Source organism: Epinephelus fuscoguttatus, linkage group LG18 (genome assembly GCF_011397635.1).
Source record: "Epinephelus fuscoguttatus linkage group LG18, E.fuscoguttatus.final_Chr_v1".
In the NCBI taxonomy this organism is placed as follows: domain Eukaryota; kingdom Metazoa; phylum Chordata; class Actinopteri; order Perciformes; family Serranidae; genus Epinephelus; species Epinephelus fuscoguttatus.
The window spans coordinates 38,257,567-38,270,643 of NC_064769.1; the positions used below are offsets into that span (position 1 = coordinate 38,257,567).

At 38.3% G+C, this 13,077-nt stretch overlaps 1 protein-coding gene across 1 annotated transcript; it reads right to left on the reverse strand.

The window, feature by feature from the left end:
• Positions 1-887: 887 nt before the first annotated feature.
• ube2l3a (ubiquitin-conjugating enzyme E2L 3a) lies at positions 888-8,914 on the reverse strand. Its single transcript, XM_049604502.1, has 4 exons — positions 8,794-8,914; positions 3,873-3,968; positions 3,581-3,767; positions 888-1,750 (listed from the first exon to the last, which is right to left on the reverse strand). The coding sequence occupies exons 1-4, from the start codon at positions 8,818-8,820 to the stop codon at positions 1,596-1,598; spliced, it is 465 nt and encodes a 154-aa protein (XP_049460459.1). The 5' UTR covers positions 8,821-8,914; the 3' UTR covers positions 888-1,595.
• Between the last annotated feature and the right edge of the window lie 4,163 nt (positions 8,915-13,077).

Sequence of the window (13,077 nt, forward strand, 5' to 3'; positions counted from 1 at the left end):
TCCTGGGCCACTTAGGGTTTTTTTTAGGGTATACTATGATATTTGCTAGTCTACGAAAAAAATGTTACTGGGCAGAATATCTCCCCTTTATTCTTAACTTTATATTTATTCATTTTTACAATTATTTAATTAACAAAACTTTAATATTCGAAGGCAAACTGTAAAACTAACATTTTGTCAAGAAAACTGTAATCACAAAAATACCCTGGAATATCGTGATATTATTCTACGGCCATATTGCCAGACCCTATTTTTTACACAAACTTCCACTGACAAAATGCTTTCAGTTAAAGTAATAAAAAGTTTGTTGAACCAACAATAGCCCTTCAGTTTTTATTCCTTTTAAGGCTCATTATTAATCTGACATTAGCATGAGGGGGCCCAGTGTCACTGTAATACTCCAGGTGGCTACAAACACAAACAGGAAGTGAAGAAAAATCTTTTAATAAACACAACAGTACAGATTTAAGCATCCATCGCAGATCTTTATTCAATAGTGACCCTCTGCCCTCCACCTGCAGATATCACCCTCAGTCGGCTGGTGTGCTCCGTCAGCTATCAGAGAATATTAAGATCCTAATTACACCGTGTTTAAGATGGAGAGAAGCTGATCACAGCCGCACTGTAGGTTGGAAACTATATTTTAATGCTTGAATCAATCAGTGCTTTGTAGAGCTTGTTCTCATTGTGAAAATGTTGTCAGTGTTGTGATGAGACAGACGAGCAGGAGGCGGTGAGAGAGTCAAACAGAGAGCAGCTGAGCAGCTTGTGGTTTTAAAGCCACTTTGGCAGAACGTGTTAAAATAAAAAACACTTTGACTGTTTCTGACACCTGCGTGAAAAACAACGATGCTCACTGACGCTATGCACGTTCCTGGGAGGCCAGCAGAGGTGGAAGAGTTTTTAATTATGAGACTTTTTCCTCACAACATCCCAAAATACAAAAACATGTACAATGTAGTTGCATTTTCACAAATCTCCGAGTTTACAAGTGGAATTCTGCATTTCAGTAACAAACTTTAATTTCCAGGTGATCTCACAAAATACAGTGTATCATAAGGGAAAAGAAAAGAGAAATAAAGACGACAGATAAAAACAACAGCTTTAGATTATCTGTGCATTTTGTTAACGCTTGGGAAAAAAAAGCTTAAAAAAAAAAAAAATATATATATATATCTGTAAACAGGTCGGCAGGAGCTAATGATTAATCTGAAAAAAACATTCAACATTTAAGTAAGCAGAACAGCACTTTATATTGTTTATGACTTTGTAACTTTCCAGGACACCACCTCAGACTATTTTCTGTTTTGTTTTTTCTAAAAAGAAATCAGTAGAAAGAACATAAAACAACCAAAAGGCGACACCTAGAGGCCGGAGCCTGCCTATTCACCAAAAAGTCCTGCTTTTCTTTTTTTATTTTGGCAAAGTGAAACAGAAACACAAGCCCCTATCATCATTAAGGAGTGGTTGGAGAGTGCTAAAAAACAAGCAGATATGCAGAACAGGGCGTCTCTGTGTAGTTTTGGGGGGTAAGAACAGAGAGTCAGGGCGGGCACTTGGAACGGGAAACAGAAAGGAGGCCGGTGTCAACGCCGTCAGTCGACGGGCCGCTTTTCACTGTGTTTCTTTGTGAACTCCTCGGCGTTCTTCATGAATTTGGTGCGGTCTTTGCTGTACTCCTCGGCCAGGTCGGCCCGCAGCGGGTGCTCCGGCTGAGGGGTGTTCACCAGACTAACAAGGTTGCTAATCACTGCGGGAGAGAGGGAGGAAGAAGAATATGTGTGACTCATGCATTTAAGTTTTCATGATACATGTAGAAGTTGAAGAAGAAAACTTCAGGTATCACAAACAGCAGCGAGGAAACTTTTTGTATTGTGTCACCATTAAAAAAAAAAAGTTCATTAAAGCCACGCTTTGCCAATTTTCAACCAGCTCTGTATCGTAACAGCGTGGGTACTGTGTGTAAATGAACTGTGGTAAACTTCCTTCCACCTTACTGCAGCCCGGACCTCCCTGCTCATGTTTAGGCTCAAATCTGCTTCCGATTTCCGCCGGCTCTACGGCTGCTGCTCCAACTCCAGATTGTACAAACACATTTTCGTCAAGGAGGTTAAAAAGGGGAGAAGTCATATTACCTACATACATCTCCCCTGTGCAAAGTCAAAAGCCACAGTCCTCTTTCTCTGTTTTCTTTTGTCATGTCGCTCCAATTTCAAAAGTGTTTGTCTCTTCCTACTGCGCAGACAGCCTAGTTTTATAAAAGAGAGCATCTTTACAGCAGTGAAACACTTCTCTAAGTTCTTTACTTTGATAATAACTTAGTATGAACAGCTCCTTTGCTTTGGAAGTGATGCTCGGTTAAGGCCAATTCACAGTTTCCACATTCTCATTTTCTGTGACCGTGTGAACTCCAGGCAGAGCAAGCTCCAATCTCTTGCTCTACACTCTCGTCTGAAACACGGCTGGTGACTGATGTTAACTGTCAGTTGTACTATGAATAAAACTGTGTGTGCGTCTGTGTGACCGCAGCTTTCCGAAGACATCTACGTCTGAGCCTTGAGCTGGAGTTCAGAGCTGGAGCAGTGACAGGGAGCTTTGGCACTGAAAAAGAAATTTGGCATTCAAAAGTTTAAAAATCATTAAAAAACAAAATACTCTTCAATTTTTTTCCCTTCATATCACCTTTTCTCTTTTTCTGCCACTGAGAACCAGTTTGCAAAAAAAAAATCCAAACAAAATAAAATAATTTCAATGCCAGTGTTTCCTTTTTTCAATGCCATTATTTTTACTGTCACTGTGCTAGCTCCATACTGGACAAGCTAACGTTTGCGTTTTGACAGATAAACCGACAGATAAAATTGTTTCATTCTTCCCAAACACTCTGCTCTTGTAGTTTTTGTTTTAAAAAGATGACACTCTGAACACTCGGTTTACCGCAGCTCCATGTACAACACTTCAATATGTGGAGACGTCCGGAGCTCGACAGACCTGCTGTGCTTTTTTAGGGCCCCAACAATCAAGCTGACAGTCGGCCCATGTTGGCTTTTTAATGGCCGATTCAGGATGCTAAACCAGTCAGAAAGAAAACTGTTTGATTGTTTGTGTTATTATTCACCAGTGCCCGGTACATATTTTCTTCTTTCACACTGTTGATGTGCTAATGGGCTAATTAGTGTCTTGAATCCCTCTTGTGGTCTCCGGTTTCCCTTTTTATAGATCAATACAAACGACTGCAGTCTGCTGGTGTGAACGGTTACTTCTTCTCACGCAGACGCAGAATATTTGTGCTGGTTGGCTGTCGGCTGTAGTCGCTGTGGTGTGTTCATGCAACTTTTAAGCTGAGACACAGGCGACACGAGGCGCAGTCGGTAATAGTCACCACTAGTATTTGGTGTTGGTTTGCTGTGTCTGGACTTTTAGAGTTACTAAACTAGAAACTAAAAATACAAAGACATTGAAATGCCAGCATGCAAAGCCTGAAATAAAATTTAAAAAATGGGGTTTGATTGATGAAAATCTTCAGAATTAGAATTCAAGAAAGGCTGAATGAGCGTCTGGGCCTCCAAACAAAGCGCCTCACCAGTTTCAGTTTTTGTCGCCGGCTTCCAGTGCTCCACGCTGATGACCGGCAGGCACACCTGACCCTTCTCGTCAACGTTGGGGTGGTAGATTTTTGTCTTGAAGGTGACCTTAGGTGGCTTGAAGGGGTACTCCGCGGGGAAGATGATTTCAATCCGAAATGCTCCTTTGTCATATGGAGCACAATCCTTGGAGAAAACAAGAGTTTGTAGATCGGAGAGACACAAAGAACAAGTTAATAAAAACTTTAATGACGGGACAACACGCTGTTTTAGCAGCAGCTCAGTACTTACAGGAACGAGGAGCCCTTGCCAGCTCAAAACATTCGATTCATCCACTTGAATGTTGCGAAAGTACTTCGCCCCATTTTTTCGGATTTCTTCAAGCTCCTGAAAAATAAAAAACAACTGATTTAAGATGGGATAAAATATTGACACGACTAAAACCCCAGTGACCCATGGGGGATATACATGTATACACTCAGTGGCCACTTTATTAGGTACTCCACTGTTCTGCTGTTAAGTCTACATTTACACTCCCCGTATATAAATGCATTTCTGACACTTTCATTGAGCTGTTAAATGATATGTTTAAGCACTGAGGTCATGGTTCTTGGCTGCTGTTAAATAGTGAAAAAAAAAAGACATTACATATAGCCTTGATGGTAAACGTCATGAGGTGACAGAAAAATGTGAAGAAGAATTTATCAAGACTTAGTCATATTCTCTTAATTCTGCGATTGCCTTTAACTGACACGAGGCTATGTGAATTGTGCGACAGTGGATGTTGTTGACATCGGTTTGCAATGGGTCAGTGGGTCACTGCGTAACACTGGCTGAAGCCTAAAAATCACCTGGAAACATGATGACAGGTCACTACACAACACCCAAGACTGGAGCATAAAGAGCCGATGGAAACACCCTGACAGGTCGCTACAAAACTATAAAACTTTCTACACAATGAGTGACATGCACTCCTTTAAAATTCCGGTGCAAAATGCATTCTCGTTAGTGCAAAACCAGTTTTACCTGTCTCAGTTAATGCTTGGTAACGTAGCACAGTGTTGTCTTGTTTATTAATTCTGTTACAGAGTACTGTGTGCTTCAGTGTTATTCTGTGTATTACTGCTCTGTTTGCTTATAGGGCAGCAACTAATATTAATTATCATTATCATTTTATCTACAGGCTAATTTCTTAATAATGTGGTCCCATCACAATTTCCCAGAGCCCATGATGACATCTTCAAATATTTTCAGGTTTACCATCATATCAGAAAAAGAGAAAACAATCACACTTATTAACTGAAGTAGGGCTGGTCAGTATGATTTAAAAAAAAAAAAATCAAATATCATAATATTTTTTACTTAATACCTTGATATTGCTATATTTATGCAGTTTGATTTTTAATTAATGATCATCTGTAATGTGGATATTAGGGCTGCAACTTACAACTATTGTCATCGATTACTCTGCTGATTATTTTCACGATTAATTGTTTAGTCTACAAAATGTCAAACAAATTGTGAAAAAAGCTCTTTGCAATTTTCCAGAGCCTTAAGTGACGTCTTCAACTTAATTTTGTCCAACCAGCAGTCCAAAACCTGAAGATTCTTCATTTGCTTTCATAAAAGACAAAGAACAGCAACAAATATTTAAAATTGTAACCTGAAATTGAGTGAAAAAATGAATCTATTATGAAAATAGTTGGAGATTAATTTTCTTTTAATGGACTAATCGTTGCAGCCCTAGCAGATATAATGACTTAGTGGAGAACAGTCTGGTAAGTGTGGAAATGACATCACTTACAATATTCTGATATTCAAAATTTAAGACAGTCTCATATCACAGTATCTATATAATCCTGATAAATTGCCCAGCCCTAGATTGAATTTAATCAAAATGGTTGTCAATTAATTATTTGTCTGTCAACTAACGGATTAAACAGTGAATTATTTCCACTCTAGCAGCAGTATGACATGAGTTTAATCTGTCAGTGTGATGAGATCGTAATCCCTGCTCCAGTTTTTACCATTTTGAACAATACAACACAAATATTAACACATTAGTTTTGATTAAACAAATATAATAATAGAACCTAACATATATTGCTCACTTTTTTATCCACTGCTCATTATTATTATTCTTTTTATTTATTGCTGTTTCTTGCATCTTTTGTACTTTTTTCTGCATGCCTAGTTTTTTAAGTTTTTAAATATTGAAATCTTTAATTTGACTCTTTCCCCTTGACTGCTCTAACACTGGAATTTCTCAATTGTGGGATCAGTAAAGGTGTATCTTTTCTTATCCTATAATTGATTGCAAAAGGTTTTGATTTTATTGATCTCTTGGTGAAATTCACAATCTACCCTGCAGTAAATACAGTGGGAATGAGCCCACCTTCACCAGCTCTTACATTAGAGTATTACATATCAATGCACCAGATAACTAAAATTCAATAAAACACATTTCTTGATTAAATGATCTGAATACTCGCTCCACCGCTAGTAAAAGGTTCAAACAGAAGCAGGCAGTAAATCAGTGTTCTACTTCCTGTATTTACCTGAACTGTAAAACTGGACTGACGGGGGAATTCAGGGAAGTAGTAACAAGATACTTCGCTCTGATTATCACGCAGGGGATTTCCTGACACGAAGGCTGCGTTGCATCAGTCACACACCAGAATCAAAACCAAAAGTGCTGCTGGGTCACAGTGAAAGTGTAAGTAAGAGGCTGCAGGCTGAGCAGCTGTACAGAGAGTTAAATGAGGTCGATCAGTGGTGGAAGAAGAGTTAAGATGTTTTACTGAAGGGAAAATACTCGACTACTTTAATACTCTGAAACCATACTAAGTGAAATCAGATTAAATGTTCCCTCTCAGTGCTGTCCTACTCTGTCTGATGTTTTTGGATTAACATTCCTGCTGCATTCATGTGTATGTGCTCATTTTAACTCCTTTACACACTGTTGGGTAATTTAATCTACAGCAATGCATCATATTCTTTAAGATCATCTTATGTTTGTATCTCTGAATAAAAGTCCAAAAAAATCAGCCTGTTTTCAGCTTTGTGATGAGACATTTTCCACCTGATCCTGGAGGGTTTTTCAGGGTGTCTGCAGGTATCAGACACTTACATTTAATGCTTTTTTAAAGTCCTTTTCAAGACAATCTTCCTTATTCAAGCACTGCAGGTAAGTATAAAGATATGTAATATATGTAGTCCTTCGCAGAGGTAAGTTTTATGTAAGAATGTGGTTATTAGAATAAGGCATTTTGCCAACAGTTAAGTGCAGGTATTAAGTGAAAAATAAAGTATAGGTTTTGTGGTAGAATTAAAGACTTTAAACACCAGACATCTGGACAAAAAGGATTAGGATGGACAAATGAAATAAAATAAGCTAAAACGTTTGTGGCAATTACGACCTCACAAATTCAAACTAAGAGTATCTCATGACTTTTAAGGGCTAATATTTACACAATTAAATTTAAGACACTCTGGTTTTTAGAGAGTTTACTTAGCTTAAGACGTAGGAGGGTTTTAAAGTTTAGTGTGATATTTAAATTGACTATCATCATACAGTGTACATTTGCTGATCTACGATATAAAAAAAATAAATGTAATTGGATGATGAATCACTTTATTTTAGTTGTTTTCAAACGTTTTAAATTTCAGTTATAGTAATAAAACGTCTGTTCAACCAACAATTACCCTTCTGTTTTCATTCCTTTAATAAGGGTCATTCTGATTGATAATGATATAAATGTTGTAACACCATGATACCGTGAAGCTGCAATATTTTCTGAGCCGGTTATCGTACCGTGACAACCTCATACTGTTGCAACCCTGCTGCAGAGGATGGTTTTATGTGTGAATATGGTTATAAGAGTAAGTATTAGGTTTAAAGATTTTTAACACCAGGAATTTGGACTTTTAGGCTGAAGAACTTGGATGGATAAATAAAAAACTAAGACTATTTAATGACTTTTAAGGCCTGATATTTATACAATTAAATTAAAGGACTTTTAAGCTAGGGATGCACGATAATATCGGCCAATACTGGCTTTAAAATGAACCATCACAATCAGCCAACATGCTTTTTTTTTTTAAAATTGCACAATGAATGAGTGTTACAGACATTAAAAACCATTATATTTCATGGGTCTATCTGCTAGTGAGCCGTCACGGTAAGAGTATGCATGTGTAATACGATGTTAATTCCACTACACAAGGTGAACACTGAAATTAGGTGCGGAAATTAGATTCACATATCAGTGCATCTCTAGTTACTGCTTATCATTAACTTATATTCTGCACTGTTGTTAAGTGTCCTTGAGTGTCTTGAAAGGTGCTTATACATAAAATGTGTTGTTATTATTATGTCACTTGCAAAACCTGTGGCTTTCAGAGAGTTTAATCAGTGGGAGAAGTTTCTCTACATGTTTCAGTATATCACACATATCTGTGGAGACATCACTGGACAGGAAGGAACTAAAGCTGTCAAACAACTGTAAAGGATTTAAAGGGAAAATATTTACCTCTGAGATGTAATAGAGTACAAGTATTGGGTTACATTAGATAGTAAAGTACAAGTATCTCGAATTTAAGTACAGTCCTATAGTGAATGTATCTGGTTACACCGCACCACTGGTTTTTGAAAGAGGTTTAATTAAACACGTCTGAGGACATTCCTATCTGTCTGTCTGTCTGACTGCCTGTCTGTCTGACTGTCTGTCTGTCTGTCTGTCTGTCTGACTGCCTGTCTGTCTGTCTGCGCTCACCTCACATTATTATTTTCTCCATGACATATCGCCCAGCCGGGCTCTGACGTCACGTCCCAACCCCAAAGTCTCCATGTTTTCTGTTGAGACGGTGACAGCGCGTAAAAGCAGCCGCCTCACTTCTCTCCGTGAAGGCTGCCTGCCGAGCCTCCATCTTCTAACCGATAAAAAACAAACACATTGTTCCACGTCACGTTTCATCCGCCAAGTTTCTCCTCTAAGTGCTGAGTCACGCTCCGCCGGCGTCTCAAACTAACTAACTAGTTACCTCTCGTCTGTCGGACGTCATTCTCCTTTCATTTTGTCCGACCGATGAAGGCTCGGCTATTCGACATTTTCCCCCGGTCGACGCGGCTGTAGCTACACCCGCGAAGAAGAAACAAGTTTTCGAGCCCTCGCGAAGCGGCGTGAATTCAATAATTATAGATTTATTTTACCTTGAATAGTCTCTTGGTCATGGACATTGTGGAACCGATGGTGTCTTCTTCTCCCTCTTCCTGTTTCTTTCCGTTCCTGCTCCACTTCTTTGGGTTGAGTTGTCACTGGCTCTCACCTGAGGTCCGCAGGTGTTGGCGCCACCTGCCGGCCTGGAGGGCAAAGGTCTGACTCAGGCAGGAGGAGGAAGACTTTTTTAATTATTAAAAGTACTTTATTTTTATTTTATTGTTATTTGTTACACTTCATTCCTGTGTAAACTTCCCCTCTTTTATGTTTCGATTTTTTTTTTTTATTTATTTATTTATTTTTTTTAAATTTTAACACGCCAAATGATTTTGGTTGTGAGTGGCTCTCACCTGAAGTCCTGGGTGTTAGCGCCACCTGCCGGCCTGGACGGACAGGAGGGGAAAGAGTTTATTTTATTTTATTTATTTGCTCAGAATAAAATCAAACCAGTGTGACAAATGGTGGAAGAAGTACTCAGATAATTTATATCTGGTCCTGCCAGATGCCTCCTGCTGCTGCTGTTATCATTAGTCATACTTCTACTGTTATTATACACATGACTATTGTCACACATATATATACTGCCAGATATTAATACATACTTTCAACATATTGTACCACAGTAACCAGAACTATAACTATAATATTATTACTTTCAATAATGCTGTTGTAAGCTACTGTCATTACCTGCATCTCTCTCTCTCTCTCTCTATGTCTCATTGTGTCATGTGGATTACTGTTAATTTATTATGCTGATCTGTTCTGTACGACATCTATTGCACGTCTGTCCGTCCTGGAAGAGGGATCCCTCCTCAGTTGCTCTTCCTGAGGTTTCTACCGTTTTTTTTTTTCCCCGTTAAAGGGTTTTTTGGGGAGTTTTTCCTGATCAGCTGTGAGGGTCATAAGGACAGAGGGATGTCGTATGCTGTAAAGCCCTGTGAGGCAAACTGTGATTTGTGATATTGGGCTTTATAAATAAAATTGATTGATTGATTTATATACGTAAAATGGAAATACAAAAACAAAAAAAGGAAAAAATGCTTTGCAATTACTGTGTACTATAGATCTATAATGACTTATAATGATCTTTTTGTTTTATTTTTTACCGCAAAGAAAGTAAACTTCCACCAATTTATATTTATATAGCCTTTGTTTTCGTTACATGTGCAATGGTCGTTTTTTTGGGTTTCAGTTGTGAGTGGCTCTCACCTGAAGTCCTGGGTGTTAGTGCCACCTGCCGGCCTGGACAGACAGCAGGGGAAAGAGTTTAATAATAATAGTACATTTTATTTCTGGGCACCTTTCATGACACTCAAGGTCACCTTACAGAGAAAAATACAGAGTAAAATACAATAAAATACAAAGTACAAGATAATTCAACATTTTACAACAAACAAGCAAACAAATATCAGTTTAAAAAGCAAACAAAACAAACATTAACAAAACATCTGTTCAGGCTTACCCACTCAAAGAGAGTAGGAAAGCCTGAACAGGTGAGTTTTCAGCCTGGATTTAAAGTGTGGTAGTGAATCAATATTTCGGAGGTCAGGGGGAGTGAATTCCAGAGTTGGGGAGCAGAGCGGCTGAATGCTCTGCCCCCCATGGTAGTGAGGCGAACAGAGTGGACAGTGAGGTGAATAGAAGAAGAGGATCTGAGGGGAGGGGAGGATGGAAGAATTGTCCATCGATACTGTGAAACTGTGGGCTTTGGCTAGAGTGGATTTAATGCCGATTAGTAACGTTTTGTTTTATCACTGTTTAAGTTGAGGAAATTGCACGTGAACCAGGACTTTATTTCATGAAGTCAATCAGTAAGAAATGAGGGAGGGAAGGTGGAATCAGGTGTGGAGGAGATGTAGAGCTGGGTGTCATCCACATAGCAATGGAAATTAATGTGTTTTTTACGGAAAACCATTTGTCACATTGGTTTGATTTTATTCTGAGCAAATAAACAAGTGTGCCCCAGGGCTCTGTCCTGGGGCCCCTGCTATTCATCATCTACTTACTCCCCCTTGGTCAGAGCCCTGGGGCACACTTGTTTATTTGCTCAGAATAAATTCAAACTAATGTGACAAATGGTGGAAGAGGTACTCAGATCATTTATTTAGTAGAAATACAAAAACAAAAAAAGAAAAAATGTTTTGCGATTACTGTGTACTATAGATCTATAATGACTATATATATCTTTTTGTTCTATTTTTACCTGAAAAGAAAGTAAACTTCCACCATTTCATATTTATATAGCCTATGTTTTCGTTAAATGTGTAATGGTCTTCTTTGGGTTTCAGTTGTGAGTGGCTCTCTGTCTATATGACTTTATTTAATTTTATTTATTTATTTTCTGTTTTATCCCTTAGTACAGGGGGTGGCCAAACTTTTTTGAATGTGGGGCCAGATAAAACAACATGAAAATACCTGGGGGGCCAACTGATTCTCGCATCAAATGGGTTTAAAAAGGAAAAAAAAAAAAGTGAGACAAATGCAACCATTTTTATCTTTTAATGAACTGTTGCTACGTGATGCCTGTCTACAAACTATATGATAGTCCTATCATTGTGAGGCAAAGGGTAAAAATGCCAAGTGATCTTGCTCTATTAACCATTATTGTGTAAAGGGCCACATATGGTATATTTGGAAAGTCAAGCCGAGGGCCGATTAAAATTGATCTGCGGGCCACATTTGGCCCCCGGGCCAGACTTTGGACATGCCTGCCTTGGTAAACTTCCACTATTTTATGTTTAGATTTTTTATTTTATTTTTTATGTTTGACAAGTGTAATGATCTTCTTTTGATTTTGGTTGTGAGGGGCTCTCCCCTGAAGTCCTGAGGTGTTAACACCACCTGCCGGCCTTGACGGACAGGAGGGGAAAGAGTTTGTTTATTTGCTCAGAATAAAATCAAACCAATGTGACTAATGGTGGAAGAAGTACTCAGATTATTTACTTGAGTAAAAGTAGAAAACAAAACAAACAAACAAAAAATTGCAATTACTGTCTAATGTATACATCTATATTACTCTATCCTTTATTTAGTCTTATTTTTATGTGTTATATTTTATCCCTGTGTACATTTCCACTATTTTATGTTTAGATTTTTTTTTGACCTGCGTAATGTTCCTCTTTTAAGGTGTTACCGACACCTAGTGGTCTGGAGTGCCAAGGTTTGACTCAGACAGGAGGGAGGAAGAGTTAGTTTATTTATATATATATATATATATATATATATATATATATATATTAGTGAATTTTATTTTAAACTTCTAAGATGCAGTATGAGCTGAAACATATCTGAATAGAACAGAGAGAGTGGCTCTTCCAACAATGTGTTGGGTGGAGAATGGGCCCTTATGAGTGATTGCCAACTTAAAAATTGCCTGTGTTTAAAGTGGAACTCTAATTAAATTAAAAACAGTACCCTTGAAAAAGGCAAACCCATCTCTGTCATGTTTATTTTTTCTTCTTTTGTAAAACTGTCAATACAATTATATACTTATTCTATGACTTTAAATCAACTATCAAAATTGTTAAATTAATGATTTCTTAATTTCTTTGGTATTTTTTGTTATATACAGATATGCAATGATGATTGTTGGGTAATATGTATGTTCATGTGACCCAATGTCCAGGCTCTGATCACGTGACGAGATGATACGCACATGATTGCGTCACTGGGGCCCATCATAACTACCTTACACCACTGGTGGAAGAAGTACTCAGATTATTTACATAAGTAAAAATAGTAATACAGAAACAATAAAGATATATATTAGACAGTTATTAAGTCCATCTATGTCCCAACCCTCAGCTATGGTCATGAGCTCTGGGTAGTGACCGAAAGAATAAGATCGTGGATACAAGCAGCTGAAATGAGTTTCCTCTGTAGGGTGTCTGGGCTCAGCCTTAGAGACAGGGGGAGGAGTCAGACATCTGGAGGGAGCTCGGAGTAGAGCCGCTGCTCCTTCATGTCGAAAGGCATCACTTGAGGTGGTTCAACATCTGATCAGGATCCTCCTGGGCGCCTCCTGTTAGAGTTGTTCTGGGCACATCCCACTGGTAGGAGGCCCCGGGGCATACTCAGAACACACTGGAGGGATTACATATCTCATCTGGGGTCTCATTAATAAAATAATGCCTAGGATCTAATACTAAAAATGTATGCACAGACAAAAGCCAAAAAGGCATGCACCAAAAAATATTCAACAATTCGTCAACTTCCTGACTCCAAAATGTTCGTAAGCATGGATCAAAGTTTCTCCCATCAAGGCTGTTTGTGTAGAT